This window comes from Amphiprion ocellaris, chromosome 2 (genome assembly GCF_022539595.1).
Source record: "Amphiprion ocellaris isolate individual 3 ecotype Okinawa chromosome 2, ASM2253959v1, whole genome shotgun sequence".
NCBI classification, from domain to species: Eukaryota; Metazoa; Chordata; class Actinopteri; family Pomacentridae; genus Amphiprion; species Amphiprion ocellaris.
In genome coordinates, this window is record NC_072767.1 from 12,898,059 (window position 1) to 12,916,866 (window position 18,808).

General features: G+C 39.4%; 1 protein-coding gene across 1 annotated transcript in view; it reads right to left on the reverse strand.

The window, feature by feature from the left end:
- LOC111582127 (1-phosphatidylinositol 4,5-bisphosphate phosphodiesterase gamma-1-like) overlaps positions 1–18,808 on the reverse strand; it is a 58,528-nt gene that overhangs the window by 24,308 nt on the left and 15,412 nt on the right. The window contains exons 3-15 of the mRNA XM_023290649.3: positions 17,691–17,784; positions 12,073–12,120; positions 9,370–9,454; positions 9,133–9,213; positions 8,255–8,289; positions 7,432–7,504; positions 7,244–7,339; positions 7,028–7,146; positions 5,332–5,417; positions 4,555–4,675; positions 4,158–4,326; positions 1,447–1,566; positions 1,247–1,354 (exon numbers count right to left, since the gene is read on the reverse strand). Of these exons, the coding sequence (XP_023146417.2) occupies positions 1,247–1,354; positions 1,447–1,566; positions 4,158–4,326; positions 4,555–4,675; positions 5,332–5,417; positions 7,028–7,146; positions 7,244–7,339; positions 7,432–7,504; positions 8,255–8,289; positions 9,133–9,213; positions 9,370–9,454; positions 12,073–12,120; positions 17,691–17,784 (1,235 nt within the window). The remainder of the gene's footprint in view (positions 1–1,246; positions 1,355–1,446; positions 1,567–4,157; positions 4,327–4,554; positions 4,676–5,331; positions 5,418–7,027; positions 7,147–7,243; positions 7,340–7,431; positions 7,505–8,254; positions 8,290–9,132; positions 9,214–9,369; positions 9,455–12,072; positions 12,121–17,690; positions 17,785–18,808) is intronic.

The following is an 18,808-nucleotide window of genomic DNA, read 5'->3' on the forward strand; positions in this document are numbered from 1 at the left end:
AATAAAGTATAACAAATACCCAGATGATGTTTCGCTAATTTTAAGGTATTAAAAACAATGAACACAAGAACGGTCTCTGAAATCTGAACTACTCATCTGTTCATCACAGAAAATTACAACAGTCATGTGAAAAACATTCAATGACTTATAAGCTAAACTCAGTTGAGCTGCAGGCTGTGTACCAACCAAGTATTGAGACAAATTAAAAATGCAAGTAGTAAAATATCTATAGTATATAAAGTTAGCATTGTTTCCACTTCTGGTAACACTTGTGGATACTTGGAAAAATGTTGTACATTTTAATTCTAGGTTTTTTATTTTTTTGTAAATTGAAGAATCAAAGAACTAGAAAAGCACTCAGAGAGCGCAGTACTCCACCAAAGCTGTTCATTCCCCCATATGGCATTGTCAGAAATGCAGCTTTTTTTTTTAGGATTGCAGCATTTTTTTTATTAGTTATTGATGATCAGAAATCACGGCAACATAGAATGTGGCCATTTAATTTGGATGTACCCACAAACAAAATGACCTCATGCTGAGCACAGACATGTGTTATGCATGTGTACGTTATGTACGGATACCGAACTGCATGACCTAAATATGTAGCGCACTCAGAAACACCCCGACTACTTCATTTATTTATTTGTTGTCCTTTTGTTGGCTTTATTAGATAGGTTAGTCGAGTGGCAGACAGGAAAGTAGGGAGAAGAATGGAGGAAGGCCTGCAGCAATTGTTCAATTGTTCCTTGTATCTTTTCCGACAGATAAGTTGAATCACTGCCAAAATCTTATCAATTGGTCCTTGTGTCATTTCTGACCTTCCCTGAAAATTTCATCCAAATCTGTTCATCCACTTTTGAATAATGTTGCGCGCAGATAAACAGACAGACAAACCAATGCCGATCATTCACGTAACTCCACCGCGTTCCTTGGCGGAGCAATAACCAAAGAATTTCAATTTTAGTTTTTTCGTTTTTTATGATTCCCAGACATATTTTATCTCTCTCTACCTCTAGCCATGGTTGTGCTGTTTCCACAGCTGGACTTTATATCACAGTGAGAAATTTACTTAAAGGGAGTAAAAATGAGACAAGAACAAAAAAACACCAACAAATTTACTTGGTTTCAAGTGGGTTAATTAACTGCATCAACTTCAGCTGCCGATTATATTATTTTCTCTCTTCCACAAATGAGAAAACAGTGATGGTCAGATCAGCATCAGCCACTCTTGGCGTCATGTCTGTACCTCTTTTCCTTCATCTTCCTCCTCTTCATCAGCTGTCTGGTAGTGAGATGTCTCCTCTGAGTAGTAAATCTTATTACTGGTCAGGACAAAATAGTGAGGCGTCCATGTCTGTAAATCACACACACACATTTAAGTAACATGGTAATAAATGCAGTCATTGTCAAGTGTATGTTTTTATGCATAAGCACTCACACACTCACATGGTCGATGGGGTCTTCGAGGTAAAGGATGCCGTTCTTCAGCGAGTTGCTGATGTCGTTTTCAGAGTAGCTGGCTGACGTCACCTCTTCATACAGGGTTCCTTCCACCAGCTTCTTGTGCTGTGACACAGTAGGAAAAGGAGACATGCCGAGCTACGCCAGTGACAATTTCCCCTTTCAGGAAGAAATGCTGTTTATTTTAGCCTGTCATATTTCTCATTAATGTGTCCATTGTGGCGCTATAAGTCATGCTAACTTTGCACTTTCTACCTCCATTGTAGAGATTTAATGAAAAGATGAGGCATGCAGTGTACACTAGTATATATGAGGGCAAAAAGCTTTCCAAAATAATCGCCTTTACAGTTGAATAATTTTAAACGGAAAGCTACGTTAGATACCTGGAACGTGAATTTTACATAAAAAATCTCCATCTGCAAAAATCTGTAAAAATTTAGGATCAAATTTCTCAAAGAGCAACTGCTGCTGTGTTCCACACCTACAAAGAAACCAATCTGAATATGGTCCTCACTGACACCGAGCACACTGGCCAGCCTGACATGCTGTATGAACATTTTAGAATAATAGTCCAGGAAACACTGTGCACTGCGATCATATACTGAGGAGGCAAAAGTAAAACTGCAGCATATTGCTGCCATCATAACAAAAACACATATTTCTCAATTTCTTGTCATCTAGATTGTACACAAGATTCTCTTTATATTTTTACTAGTGGTGGGGCACGATTAAAAAAATTAATCTAATTATTTAGAGGTTTGCAATTAATTAATCACATTTTTGTCAAATAGCAATATTTGACACAAGAAGTGAAGTTTTTCAACTCAAATAACTTTTGGTTGACAGATGAATCAATGAATAGATACACACGTTTATAATTTTAAATTTAAATTATTAAAATTAATACAATTTTAAAATGGGACATATAGAAAAAGTTATATTGATGATTTAAAGCCTGGATGTAGTTAAGTTTTTTCCACTGTATGGCACATAACATCAGCATGAGTAGTTCAAACACCTTCAAAAAGTTTAAAATCCATAGATTTATTTAGTTTTCATCGTTTCTGGGTCTGATAAATCGTGCAATTTTGACGGTTCTGTTTTTAGGAAAATGAATTTTCATTTAGGAACAAAAACATTTTTTTCATAAACTAAAAGCTTATCATTAAGTTATTAAAAGACACACATTATTGTGGTTTAAGTTGTTTGCTTCATTTATATTTACAGCATTTTTCATCTGCTACATTCACAGATTACAGCAAACTCAAAGTGCAATTATAGCGATTATATTCAGCATTTTAAGTTTTTTGTAAACTCAAGCACTTTCAGTGTCTTCTACAGTGGTCTATTATGGGATGGCTACACCGTTAGCAGGACTATGGTAGCTAGCGTTAGCTCTGATGCTAACAGCAACGTGTTTTGCATTGAGGTGACACCGTGGGCTTTAAGTGCTGCGGTGATCAGAAAACTCTTTGTTGCACAATTTGCACACAACCACGCTTTAACCCAAACTGCCATCAGGAAGATTTTTAAAAGAAAAATTTGTGCCCAGCAAGCTCAACGCCATCTCACCTTCCTTCACTGTTCACCAAACCCTCTTCTGCACAGACATCACTACTGTCACGTGTATCTTCATCGCGGCTGCAAACGGACTTTAGGTTCATTACCGCCACCTAGTGGGCTGGAGTGTTCATCAGCGTTACTGGTGCCAGCAATAAGGGAACTGAGAAAGGTGTGATTTAATGCGTTATTTTTTTAACATGTTATTTTTTTCTGTAATTAATTGATCGAAATTAACTCGCTAAAGTCCCAGCCCTAATTTTTACACTATATTTTTAACATTATTATGAGACATTTTGCGATCCTTTTCCAGATTACAAACTAGACAAAAAACTGTATCTGTATTTAGTCTCTAGTGCGTTTGAAGATAAACAAGTCAGAGTGGTAGTCGATATGTGGGTCTTGGGACATCATGAGAACCAAGACTTTGACAAATTGATTATTTTTTATTGACATTCACCAAAATTGGGACAAATGTGGTTTTGGTATTTGGGGATTTCAATCATTCATATCTTTAAATTGTACCCATTTTATGCAAACATTTTCTGGAATAAATTTTTGATTCCTATTTATTCTATGTCATTGAAAGTTGTCATTTGTTGGAATGATGTGTAATTCATTCTTTCCTATGGTGTGAGCGATATGTTGATTGGTTACAGAGTTACAGCCGCTCCCCATTTAGGATGGCTTCTCTTTGCACTAAAAGTCTGGCCTGATGAAGGTCTAGCACTGAAACAAATAAATGTGCAATATTTCTACAAGTTATACAGTGTAGAGGAATCACTTTGGCAACCTTTGAAAACATTCAATATGTGTCTTAGTAAATAGGCTAAAGCCATGAAATTCAAAGCAAGGTGGTTAATTTCAAAATATACCTTTTTGCTGCTGGTCTTTATGAAAATATGTATCTATATTATACTTAAGGTGGTAACAAGCAGAAATATAATCCATCATTTGATGGCTTCTGCACTGATCGACTGCAGTTCCCACATGGAAACAATGACATTGGTGTGTGATAACTCCTAAAACTTCATATTAGGTAATGTGTCCAGAATGGGAAATGTGACTGGATTTGTTTGTCAAATCAGGAGCTCTTTAGTGTTTACATGTGGAGTTTACAGTGTGTGTGTGTGTACCTTGATGAGGATCTTCCTGCGGAGCTGGTATGGTGAAGGCAGCTCCTCTGCGTTGTTGTCGACTGGTTTGGTAAGCAGCAGATCTCCAAACACCTTCTTAAAGTGTGTGGCCATGTTCCTCTGTTGGACCACACTGCAGTGGTCCTCAATGGACAAGATAACAGGATACCTGCACAGACAAAACATCAGGTAGAGAACCTCTAGTGCCAAACTCTGGAAAGGTCCTGGGTCAGTCTTCCTTTAAAACTACATTTACTTGACTTTCCATTTACTGCAGAGATGGGGAAGGAGGTTAGTGTGGGTCAAACATCTGGTGTTGGCTTGCAGCAGAAATCAAATTAAATAGATACTGTGTGTACCAAGGAGATAAGGTTAGAAGTGAACATAGTGAACTCACTCAGATGTGACAAAGGCATGTTCTTTGATGGTGTGCAGCACATCCAGGAATTTGATCTTGGAGGTTAAGGTGTGGCCATGATAGATGATTGGCAGGTCGTCAGGTCCATCCCAGCAGTCCACTAACATTAGAAAGCACAACATGAAAAGTGCAGTTTTTTAGCTTCTACTGCAACTAATCTCTAACTTGTTGAGAGTCATAAAACACACAAACAACAACAAAAAAATTAAACTTTCTCTTCAGCATTAAAGCTGCTGAGAAAAATTCATCTCAACGACGACGTGTAAAACATCAATGGAACAACACTGTCTGCACATCATACACTGATGTTCAAAAGTTTGGGGTCACCCAGACAATTTCATGTTTTCCATGAAAACTCACACTGTTATTCATACTAGCATAAATGCACAAGGGTTTTCTAATCATCAATGAGCCTTTCAACACCATTAGCTAACACAATGTAGCATTAGAACACAGGAGTGATGGTTGCTGGAAATGTTCCTCTGTACCTCTATGGAGATATTCCATTAAAAATCAGCTGTTTCCAGATAGAATAGTAATTTACTACGTTAACAATGTCCAGACTGGATTTATGATTTATTTAATGTTATCTTTATCGAAAAAACTTGATTTCTTTCAAAAATAACAACATTTCTAAGTGGCCCCAAACTTTTGAACGGTAGTGTACAGCAGTAAGGATTAGCTTCCTGGTGTAGTTTAAAAAAAGCATCAAGTGAGTTTGTCCATTTTCCGGACAAGAAACTTTGTGTCTCTCACGTTCAATGCAGCGGCAGCCCATCCTCAGACAGCGAGCGTAGGCTTCTAGAGATGATTCACTGGAAAACTGGTCACCCGTCAGGTAGCTGAAAGAACAAGATGGTGGAATCAGGCTCATGCAGAATGAATAATGTAGAGAAATGCTTTGAGAATTTGGCAAATTGTACTTCTTGCTGTCTTTCATTGATATAAAAGATAAGCAATTTTATATACCCCAATAAGGCACCGCTTTGGAAAGCAGTAAATGTTTGGCATTTTGAATTGATTAAGAAGTCAAATGTTTAACTGATTTACATGATAATTGTGTTTTCATTCCATACTGAGCTACAGATTAATTAATCTGTTTTATATTCAGAACAGGAAGAGCAGCATTTACAAAAATGAAAACTATCCTAACAAATAAGAAAATAGCAATTAGCATCCTCATGAGGACTTTCAGCTGTTACATCCTACCAGTTCTGATGTACGGATGTGAATCTTGGAACATAAATAATAAAATGTCAAACAAAATCACTGCAGCAGAGATGTGGTTTTACAGACGCATGCTGCATATATCTTACATGGAGAGAATAACCAATGAAGATGTTTCAAAAACACTAAACACAAATTTATACGCGACTGAACAAAATTAGGAAACGACAAGGAACATTTTTTGGACACATCTTAAGGAAAGAGACACAGGAAAATATCGTCACACCTGGAAAAATTAATGGGAAGAGAGGACGACGCAGACAGAGAATGAAAATGATAGACGGACTGACATCATGGCTACACATGGAACGGGCAACAGTCACAATTTAAAGAGCAAAAGATCGGAGGAGCTGGAGAGAAATGATCGCCTGCGCTGAATGACACGGCACTTGATTGATTATATTCAGTATAAACGTGACATTTATAGCCTAGTTCAAGACAAAGTCACAAACTGGGTAGTTCTGAAACTTCTATATGCATTTACTTTCGAGTTTTAAAAAAGCATTAATGGTTGGATGGTGTATTATAGATGCATGTAGCATTCAAAATCTGATTCTGATTTTGAAAAGTAAGAAAGCCAGTGTGGGAGAAACTTAATCTTAGATTCTTTTCAACAGCCAGCAGGGGGCAACTCCTCTGGTTGGATAAGATTTTCTAGAGGTTGATGAGAAAATGACTCTACTTCTCATGTCATTAGTAATCTTAGCAGACATTTTCGAATGCGTTTACGGTCTCAATTGTTAGTTTAAAGTCTCATCCAAAACAGCATGATGTCCATTTTGGCAGTTATGGTCCCATTTAGAGAGAAATGGATGATCAAGCAGGTTGTGTTTCGAGGCAGGGTACCTTGTTTTTGACAAGTACCCACTGTATCAGTGCTTGAAAAATGAGTCGACAGTGAATAAAAATGTGACAGAATCAGAAAACATATAGAGAGGGCCTGTAGTTCAGAGCGTCAAATAGTAGAGTGGACAATTAGTTCCTTTCATCCATCCATCCATCCATTATCTATACACCAATTAATCCTCATTAGGGTCACAGGGCGGCTGGAGACTATCCCAGCTGACTTGGGGTGAAAAAAAAAACTGGGGAATGCGAACTGAGGATCTTCTAGCTGCAAGGCGACAGTGCTAACCATCAGGCCACTGTGCTGGTCTTAGTTCCTTTCAGTAAAATCAAAAGATAGTGTTATTTGCAAACACTGAAGAAAGAATATGAGACCTACGTGTTGTGTGAGGAGGAAATCCAGTACTGAGACAGCGGTCTTTTCATGTCATCAGGAACAACGGGTAAAAGTCGAGGATCACACACAGAATTCTCTTTGGAGAACAGGAAAGTCAGGAACTACAAAAGAATGAAGAAAAAACATCAAAGTGTAAAGCGGGGGAAAAGGTGCAATCCTTAAGTTTGTTCTGGTTTTTGTGCATCTTTGTACTGTCACCTCATCCAGTTGTAGCATCGGCTCCGGCTGCGGTCCTCCCCTCATGTAGCCCATGAGAAACTCTCTGACACGACTCAGATCTGATGCCCAGGACTCCTGGGAAGATGCGGATAAAGAAAAGTGGGTACAAAGCAGTTTTAGAGAACATCTTCAGCGTTGTGCTGACATGCGCTGAATTTGCCGAGTACCTTTTGGTCCATCTGTAAAAACTTCTGGAAGTCATAGAGGGAGATCTGACAAAGCTCTGGTCTGTCAACATTTCTGAAAGCACAACAATGTTCAACATGTCAGATGGCAGATGAGTTAAAGCTGAAGCAAAGTACCAGTGAATGAGAGAGGAAACATTAACATACAAATTTCTGTCTGACAGCTTGACTAGGATAACTTGTCCATGCCAAAATCTAATTATGATATTTTTTCATGTAAACTATCGTTTAAAAGTTTGGGGTCACTTAGAAATGTCCTTATTTTCGAATGAAAAGCATTTTTTCTCAATGAAGATAACATTAAATGAATCAGAAATCCAGTCCAGATATTGTTAATGTGGTAAATGACTATTCTAGGTGGAAACGGCTGATTTTTAATGGAATATCTCCATAGGGGTGCAGAGGAACATTTCCAGCAACCATCACTCCTGTGTTCTAATGCTACATTGTATTAGCTAATGGTGTTGAAAGGCTAAATGATGATTAGAAAACCCTTATGCAGTTATGTTAGCACATGAATAAAAGTGGGAGTTTTCATGGAAAACATGAAATTGTCTGTGTGACCCCAAACATTTGAATGGTGGTGTATGTCACATTTTAAAAAAAAAATTCACAACTGTAGAGCCAAGATAAAAAACACTAAAGTTGCATTAAAATAGCAACAGCACATGGAAATGTTTCCTGAAAGCCAAAAGCTTCCTGATAAACTGTTGTAAAGAGAAAGTGAACAGATAGAGGGACAGCGGTGGGGGATGTGAAGACGAGGGACGGGACACTGAGGAAGAAGACGAGGTGGAGGACTCACCGCAGAGGAAAGGAGAGCTCCAGCTGCTCAATAATCTGAGGAACAGAAGGGGAGGAACCAGGTGACGGACAGGTGGGAGGGAGCCAGGTGAGGCATAAACAGTAAAGGACAAAGTGAGCGTGGTGTGGTACGAGTGCAGAGGTGGAAAAGCATCAAAGTACTGGTGCAGTTACTCAAATACAGTGATGAAGTGTATTTCTAAGGCACTGAACATTTCCTCAGATTAAATTCAAAGGAGGATAGTACATCAATAAACAGATAAGATCCTAAAATAATGGAGCTGTTGAGTAGAAATCGTGCATCTTCAAAATAATTGTAAGAAGCATCCTTGTTGTTGCATTTTGGAGTTTTAAAAGTTTGAAAAAAGAAATAAGAAGTTAAAAACCTTTTCCAAAACTTTCAATATTTACAAAATGATTTCCTGTTGCAGGTAAGTGTTCCAGACATGCATAGTTCTTATTTATTTGTCTTTTTACAATCAATAATATGACATTATGACATTAATGACATTATTGCTTGTAAGTACTGAGGTTGACTTGAAGACTAAGTTGCAGCTGCTGCTTTACTCTGCAGAGAAAAATGCAAGTTTGATGAACATTAATCATGTCAAAATTTCCAAGTTTGATTCATTTGACTATCTGGAGTGAAGCAGCAACAAGTACCACCTCTAATCTGCTCAGTCCCAGGGTATTAACTTCAAAATTTCAGTTTATGAAGCTGAAACTGCAGTAAGATCATTATACAGTCCTTTGAAAATGAGTGTTTTTTTTTCGTTGTGTGGCTATGTTTTTATTCAGATGATACAACTTTTTAAAGTAAAATTTGAGTACTTGTTTGGCCCAGCTGTTAGTGTATCTGAGTCTGTGTTTAACACTCACACTCCTCTGTGCATCGAACATCAGCGTTCTGTAGAGCTGTGCAAAGTTGGGGTGTGACAGGTCGTTCCTGGCCTCCACCTCCTGTGGAAACAGGGAGGATGTGAGTTAGTTTGACAAAAAGCAGCTCTGTGGTCGAAGCAAAATATTAAGGAGAGAAAATTCAAAAAGGAAGAGGAGCTGCAGGTAGAGAAACAAAGACATGAAAGTAAACTTATTAGCCTTCTGTTTTGCTCTGACCTGCAGCTTGTCTTTGAGAAAGCGTGTGTTGGGAACTCTGTAGTTGATCTGAGGCAGCAGAGCTTTTACATCCTTCACTGTAATGCTGGGAAGGAAACAAGAAGAGGAAAGCATCAGACAAGTGCAGTAGGTCTAAACACACAGCAGCAGATCGGATGTCATAAAAGACATTTGAATGAATTGTTTACGGAGCCAGACAGAGCCAGGATATTTCTAGCTCACACATTATTCTTTAAGGGGCCACCGGAAAGTTGAAATCTGATAATTCTCACAGTTTTTACAGTTTCTTGCTTGTTTCTTGATAAATTATATAACTTCAGTGATTGGTTTTAAAACCCAGCTGTAGGTTTTGGTGTTCAGAGGGTAAATAAATAAAACAACTCGTAATAGAAAGGTAAATTAAACATTTGGGAAGTGCATAACATTATGAACAAGAAAAGCACTCAGAGAGCATGGAACTCCACCAAGGCTTTTCATTTCCCCATATAGCATTGTCAGAAATGCAGCATTTGTTTATTAGTTACTGATGATGAGAAATCATGGCACCATGGCCATTTAACATAGATTTACCCACAAACAAAATGACCTAGCGCTGAGCACAGGCGTGTGTTATGCATGTGTACGTTATGTACGGATACTGAATCGCGTGACCTAAATATGCAGCGGGCAGCGGGAATTGATGGGACTCAGAAACTCCCTCATAATTTAATCAATTGTTTCTTGTATCATTTCTGATGGATAAGTCCCGATAAGTCCTCAGCAGTGGATTTGTAGTAGGATCGCAATCATGTGATCGTCAGCAGGCAGCTGATGTAGTGTTCACTTGTTGTCATAGTTACACGCTATCTCACAATGATACAGAAATCTTTAACAAATCTGTGAATCTAGACTATAAGCTGCATCACTGCCAAAATCTAATCACTTGGTCCTTGTGTCATTTCTGACCTTCCCTGAAAATTTGCTGCATTCCTTGGTGGAGTAATAAGTATGGAGAGTCATGGTGATATGCAGGGGTTTCAGAGGTCATCTGTATATTCAGTTGTTGTTGTTTGTTTTATTTTCATCAGAGCTTTGAGATGCGTAAGGATTGAAAACAGGGGTTTTGTTTGGTGCAGAGGATTTTCTAGCAGTAATATTACAACTGGCCACTAGGAAAAATTGCAGCGAGGCTAAGTGGCAGCGCTGTATTCCTGTATCTCTTAAATCTCTTCTAAACAGCAGTTTGGAAGCTTAGTATGGTGGCTCTGGCTGTTGTCACCTTGGTAGGACCTGACTTATCCTAACTCTCAGCTAATCCAAAAATGAGCGACTAGGTGAAGCATGGCTGGAGCTAAAATGGACCATGACGTACACCCACCTGTCACCCAGCCACTTCAGGTCTTAATATGATATAAATTATAGAAGTTATATGAAAGTCCACCCCCTTACAGCTCTTATGAAAGGGGTTGCTAGCTATAGAGACCAAAACTGTTTCTGTACCAGGCTGTAAACTTTTTTATTTCTACTGTGACTGATTCAATTTTGGAGCCAGCCTCAAGTGGACATTTGAAGAACTGCAGTTTTTGGCACTTGGAGATGTGCAAAGAGGTGATGCGTTAGAAAAACACAAGATTGGACATGAATCTGACACATCACTAAATATGCACGTGGCCCACATGAAAGAATTCTGATTAAAATGATGTCTCTGCTTTTAATGGCAAAAAGCCGGAGTCTGTGTCAACAGACTGCTTGTCCAGAAGGTTTCAACTAGGGTTAAACAGTTATTCAATTGCAAATTAAATTTGCAATTTGAAACAATGCAATTAGCACATCGCAAAGGCTGAAATTTTAGAATATACATTATGCAGCACATCTAACCTGTGGGTTGTGTTAATGGTCTGACAAATTCACATCATTCTCCTTGTGTGATAGTCACTGCTCAATCACATTTTAAATCTATCACACAGCAAATAGTGAAACTAGACTAAATTAAAAAACAAAATCTGAAAAATCTCCTATTTTTCCAACAAACAGATGGGAGGTCTCCAAACAGTTCTGCATATTTGCATTCAAGTTGAAGCCCTTGCTTCAGTCGAGGTGCTGATGTCTTTACCATTACACAGGTTTTTCGACAAGCAGCACATGGATAATCACTTGTATTTTCCTGATTATTCGAACACATGCAGCTGTCAGCCATCACTAACAGAATGAGGAAGGAAGCAAGAAAAGCAGATAGAGAGAAAAATCCAGGTCAGTGCTCTGAGGCGAAGACGATGTTCTGGGGTCAACGACCGCCGTCAGCGGCAGGTCTGAGCCATGCCTCCCCCCTCCTCCCCCCTGCTCCCCCCTGCTCCCCCCTGCTCCTAGATACTGTTACTATTTTCACAGGAGACAGGAAGCTGCCCTCTCCCAGCCCATCACATCACTTCCTGCTCCTTATCAGGCGATGGCAGGCTGTTTGTCCTGGAGCGCCTTCCACCCAAACAGAAGGCCAGACTTATTAACGTGAGAGAAGACGGGTGTGCGTGACATGTGGAGCTTCGGGGCGTGGAGATGGAGGTCAGGGCAAACACCTCATAGGACTGTTACATGCTCTTTCATGGCATCTGGGTCTGGCTTCACCTTTACATCCCACCTGCTGCGTCACAGAAGCCAGCAGGCATCCATCACAGGCTGTGTGAAAGCTACGACTGGGTGTTGACGTTTCTGCGGCGACTCACCCACCTGCCCTCGTGGTTCCTGTCCATGACTTCAAACTGTTTCCTCAGCCATCTACGGAGTGAGGGGGGACAGAAATGAAACATCAATGACAGCCATTTTTAAAAGAATTAAAATCCAACACACGTTTGAAAAAGTGAGTGTTGGTTTATTGCTAAAATACATTTTAATGCATTACCGGAAACTGAAATATAAAGAGAGTGTACAGTACTGCACACAAAATCAGTGATACAGTGATATAATATATATGCTCAGTGCTTTTTTTTATATTTGTAATACATACATGTCAACTTATAGTGAATGTCTGTAAAATATGTATATTTTTCCCCATTTAATTGCTTATAAACATGCACATAAAATCCTAGAGATTATCCATAAATAACATTAACATATGCATAGTCAAACTTCCATCAGGTCCCTCACAGCCTTCAGCAGATTGTCTTGTTTTATTGCTTTTGTCAGGGCGCCTAGTTTGTTGACAGCACTGCCACCTTGTGGCTGATTCTTCATCCAGTGATGTATATTCCTCTCTATATTTAAAATGTTCCTTTGTATCACACACACTGAAAGCTGTCATCTTGATTTCTCACACATAGGCTGTGCAGTGCACATATTCTCCTAAATATTATTAATTATAATATTTATAATATTATAATATCATATTCTTCTAAAATAAAATGTCCACATTTCACATATATTGTTGCCATTCATAGATCCTACAGATTTGTCTGTTGTGTGATACAAGTGGGCATGCGAAGAGGCTGACGTGTGATAATATTGCAACAAAAAACAAAAGTTGTATTAGTTTTTCAGCAGTGATATGGGGTGTGAATTTTTGGTTCCAACTGAGTATTGATTATTCTGGAAAATGTGCCATTATATTACATTTTGAAACAACTTCTTGATTTGCGACAGAAGTAGACAAAGTCTGCCTTTAACATCGAATATCTAAATTACAACTGTTTGTCTTGTTGGAGGGCTGCACAGTGGTGTAGTGGTTAGCACTTTCGCCTTACAGCTAGAAGATCCCCGGTTTGCGTCCCGGCGTTCCTGGGATCTTTCTGCATGGAGTTTCCATGTTCACCTTGTGCATGTGTGGGTTTTCTCTGGGTTCTTCGGCTTCCTTCCACAGTTCAAAAACATGCTGAGGTTAACTGATTGTTCTAAATTGCCTGTAGGTGTGAATGTGAGTGAGATTGTTTGTCTCTATATGTAGCCCTGTGATAGACTGATGACCTGTCCAGGGTGTCCCCTGCCTTCACCCCAAGTCAGCTGGGATAGACTCCAGGCCCCCCCCCACGACCCTAATGAGGATTAAGTCATGTATAGGTAATGGATGGATAGTCTTGTTGGCTGAAATATAAGTAGTAGCTGTTAAACTGTAGCTACAGAGCTAACTGGGCTAATGTCCGCTCCATACAGTGTTATCGTACATCATACTAATTATCTCCAGCTCATGTTTCCAGTCAAGCTGATGCAAATGGTGCATGTTGTTATATATTACTGTTTAAATGATGATGACATATGATCAACAACAACTGACTGAATGCATTTTAATATTAGTGTGAGTGACAGGTGGTCCAAAACATCCATCCATCCATTCTCTATACACCGCTTAATCCTCATCAGGGTCATGGGGGGGCTGGAGTCTATCCCAGCTGACTTATAGGGTGAAGGCAGGGGACACCCTGGACAGGTCACCAGTCTATCTTAGGACTACATATACAGACAAACAATCACACTCGCATTCACACCTATGGAGAATTTAGAACCACCAATTAACCTCAGCATGTTTTTGGACTGTGGGAGGAAGCCGAAGTACCCAGAGAAAACCCACACATGCACAGGGAGAACATGCAAACTCCATGCAGAAAGATCCCGGGAAAGCTGGGACGCAAACCTGGGATCTTCTCGCTGCAAGGCGAAAGTGCTAACCACTACACCACTGTGCAGCCCAGTCCAAAACATGAAAACTACTAAATGAGATGCACTGGAATGAAGCAGTGACCAGTGAGGTATCTGTGTATATACACTCCTTAAAACCACTGACAGGTGAAGTCAGTAACACTGATTAGCATCAAATAGGGGCTTTGATGGTCCCTGTCAGTTAGGGGGACATATCAGACAGCAGCTTCTGTTCTTGAAGTTGATGTGTTAGAGGCAGAAAAAAAACCCCAGCAGCATAAGGATATGACTTTGACAAGGACCAAAACTGTGATATCTAGACCATGGAGTCAGAGCGTCTCTGAAACAGCAGGTGTTCCTGGTATGCAGTAGTTAATACCTACCAAAGGGGTCCGATGGAGACTAGGGTCATGGGCACCCAAGGCTCACTGATGCATGTGGAGAAAGAAGTCTGGCTTCTGTAGCAGAAACTGCTGAAAACCTTCATACTGGCTAATTTTTGAGAACTGTCATCACACAGAGTGCATCTCAGCTTTCTGCATATGGGGATGTATAGCTGCAGACTGGTCAGTGTCCATGCTGACCCCTGTTTACTACTGAAAGCATCTACAGTGGACACAGGAGCATCAGCACCAGATGGTGGCCTGGTCTGATGAATCAAGTTTTCTCTTACATCACGTGGCTGTTTGAGTGTGTTGATAAGCCACAGAAGAGATGGGAAGACTGTGTTTTGGACAATGTTCTGCTGGGAAACCATGTGTCCCGCATTCATGCAGATGTTACTTTGCCATCTACCTAAGCACTGCTGCAGACTCTGAGCACCACTTTGTGGCAACAGTTACTCCCTGATGACACTGGCCTCTTTCAGCAGCATAATCCTCCCTGTTGCACTGTAAAAATCCTTCAAGAATATTTTGAGGAGCATGAGGAGGAGTTCAGGGGTCTCCAAATTCCTCAGACCTCAATCTGATCAAGCATCTGCTGGATGTCTTTGATGAACAAAGTCTGATCCATGGAGTCCTCAGCCGGGAACTTCCAGGATTTAAAGAATCTGCTGCTAAAGTCTTTAAGCCTGATACCACTGGGCACCTTCAGAGGTCTGTGGAGTTCAGATGGGTCAGAACTGTTTACCTAGCATGAAAGGAACCTACACTGTAACAGGCAGGTGGTTCATCAGAGTATCAGAGATTGTCAAGCTAGTCTAACTAGCCTCAGCTTTCTGACTGAAATACCAAACTTAACACTCAGGCCTCTGTAGAGCTGCATGTTGAAAAGACACAGATGTCTTTGAATGGTTTAGAGCTAATGGGCTTGATGAAACAGGGGAAAACCCTGTATAAACATGATAGGATATATGCAATTATGACAAATGTAAGACAGAAAATGTCATGGAAGACACCTTCACAAACTCCAGAAGTTTATAGAGTTCCCGCATACGTCTACAAATGGGTTATACTTCTTTGAAAAAAGGACCAAAGATGCACAACACATGAAGTAAGACTGTAGCTCATATTTGCTTCCCAAAACTGGAGAGGCTTATTTATATTTAAACTCCGCTTTACATTGTAAATAGACACTGACAGCCTGAGCCTGTATTTTCACATTCAGTTAAAGAAAATCCTATTCAGCTTATGGGTCATCTCCCCAAACAGTTTACTCTACTTCATAAACAGACAAAATTGGCAGTTTCATTTCCTGACCGTTTCCAAACATAAACCGCTCACATGATGTCAACAACAAAACTGTGTCTTTCTCCGACAACGTCTCTCTGTTCACCCGCTTTCACCACAGAAGCCAAAAACAGCCTCCACACATTCATCTGGAGTAAATATTTTCATCCCAAAACAAATATTAGTCCTCCCCTACAACCTGCGGCTCCCTTTCACGTCCAGGTCACGACTACTTTGATGGAAGCAAATATCACTTTATCACATACAGGAAGTGTAGCTACGTGTTTTAACGACAGCAGTGCCAATATTATCTGACTGTGCTGGCTTTCATTCCATTTTGTACTCATTTTATTGGTTTTGTTGTTAGTGAAACCGTTAAATCTTCATTTATTCAAAAGTTACTGTATGAGCAAAGGTTACGATCATCAGAATTACACTGCTATCAACAAATTTCATCAGGTTCCTGTGAAGATAATCAACTTTTGTCTGAGTCTGCTTCACATCTTACAATGCACAGTAACCCAAAAGAGCAGGCTGTGCTCTTAATTAACAACACACTGAGTTTTTCACCTAAAGGTGGGGTGAAAAGTAGGATACTGCTGAGATAGTGAACCACAATGAATTGTACAAGCTGCCAGATGCAGCCCCCTCCTAGGGAGCACGTTGATTCCTCTAATTTCATCCAGGTTTCTCCCGCAACCCCCTGCTATTTTGGAGATGCTCTGATCCAGTTGTCTGCAATCACAGTTAGGTCCTTGTTAAAGTTACTCAGATTACACTGCCCGTTTTTCCTGCTTCCAACACATTAAAACCAGTAAAGCTAGTAAATATGCAGTAGCACACATGCTTTAGAAACAATACGGTTTAAAAACATGCATAAGAAAGTAAATGACCAGAGAAACTCCTCCTCTCCTTGACTACTCTCAATATGATTCATCGGACACATAGAGACAAGAAGAGCTACACCTTTTAGATGATTAAGGAAAGTTATTCATGCTTCTATTGTCAATCAAAGCTACAGTCTGACTTTCTTAAAAGAAGGGCTCACAGCAGTGATTTTTTTTTTTTTTTTTTTTAACCTTTTTAGGTACTGCGGATGTAAATTAGCATTGTTGCTATAATCCGGCAAATTTCCGTCTATTGCTGTCTAAATACTGTAATTTCCGGACTATTGAGCGCACCTGAATATAAGCCGCACCCACTAAATTTAAAAAGAAAAAAAAAAGTGTGTACATATATAAGCCGCACCTGTCTATAAGCCGCAGGTGTCCATGTTGTAACATGAGACATTTATACAGAAAGATTTTTAACTTTTTACAAACAGTGCCTGTAACACGGCAGTAACATGCACTGAGTCACTTCACGCTGACGACTCCAACATCTCACCATGGATTCATTGATGCCAAGCTTACGTGCAGCAGCTCTATTTCCTTCTGCAACAGGCAGATCGATTGCCTTTAACTTAAAAGCTGCATCATATGCATTTCTTCGTGTGTTTTCCATGATGAGGGTGTGTGCATGAAGCACAAAATGATTGATTTGAAGAATTTAGTGTGAGTGCGTTTGATTTAATTCGAACAGTTTCATTGTTCCACTGTGACCTGTTGGGTAATTTCATTCTGATGTGACGAGGCTAAATGTATTGACGGCATGAAGCTCGCCTGTAAAAATCTATACATTAGCTGCATCGTTGTATAAGCCACAGGGTTCAAAGCGTGAGAAAAAAGTAGTGGCTTATAGTCTGTAAAGTACGGTAGATCTTCATTAATGTGCACTGTCCCTATCAAATAAATTAATAAATAACTACTACACACCTAAATCTTGAGATTTTTACTAGAGATTGCTCTTTTTTCTGTCACTTTGGTATAAAACTGCAGTGACGTTGTGATCAGATGGATCAGCCGTAGATTTCCCATAGAGGGGTCAATGACTCCATCCTCAGAGCACAAATGTGAATTCTGGCTTTTAAGATGGTGGAAAGAGAAGTGATGCTTTAAAGAACTGAGATGTAGCTCAAGTCTCAGGTGTGCATTGCAGTTAAACACACACCTGTCTGTCTGCTGCGGTGCTGGAGCTCTCTGGGTGTCCATCATCAGCCAGTTGAGTCCAGTGATCCACATGTTGACCTCTTCCTCACTGAAGGCTACAAACACAGAGACACAGGACTACAGAGTCATGCTTTATCAGACAATTTCTGACTTGGTGGTTCCCAGCGCACTATATTTCCCTGCTTTTCCTAACGATTACTTCAGCTACTTGTCATTTATATACTTCAGCTGGTTGCCTGAGTATAGACAGCAACACAAGCTGTCTGGTGGTACATTGGCATTGTTGAATAATTCTACAAATAAAAATCACAAGACATCAGAAAAGTGCAGACGTTGGTATAATTAGATAAAAAAAGGGATTCAAGGGAGAAGAGAATGAATGTATCCTGCCAACAATAGGGAAGCACATTGATATTCTATAAATTTAAAACCGGCGTCAAATCCTAACCAAAAAAACCTAAAAGTTGTTAAAAGTATTCTAATAACAAAATTTGTATATCAAAACCTGATTTATTTTGTTTCCCTCAACCATTGAGCTCATTCTTATCCAATATCTAGCAAAAATATTAAAATTGAATACTTAATACAGAAACAGAAATGTGCAATAATACGTGACTCAAAATAGTTTCCAACAAAAGCACTTCATCCTCTTGTCTAAAAACAACAGTGACCTTGCATTTGTTTTTGTTTTTTTTTGTTTTTTAACTTTTTTTTAGAAATGAAACCAGATATTCTGGGTGTGTTTTTCAAATTCACATCTTCAGTAGGAAACAGCAGGCTTTGACTCAGAGGAACCCAGAAAAGACCCTTGTTTTCTCCTTATCACTTGTATCTACATACTGTGATTAATTGTAAATTCACGAGAAATGGGCACCATTAAAATATAAACTGTGATGGATCATCTATTCTTGTACAGGCAACTCCGTGAGTTTGATTGCTTTTGATATATTTTTTTTACTCTTTTGTTATAAAGTTGTTTTTCTTACCAAATTGCTTAATTTTTTCTGAGTTCAGTAAACTTCAGGTAAGGCTGCATTATTCCATCATCGGACAATTTTATGACCCTTTTATAAGTTTATTTAAAACTAAATGATGTATTATTTTTAAATCAATGTCATT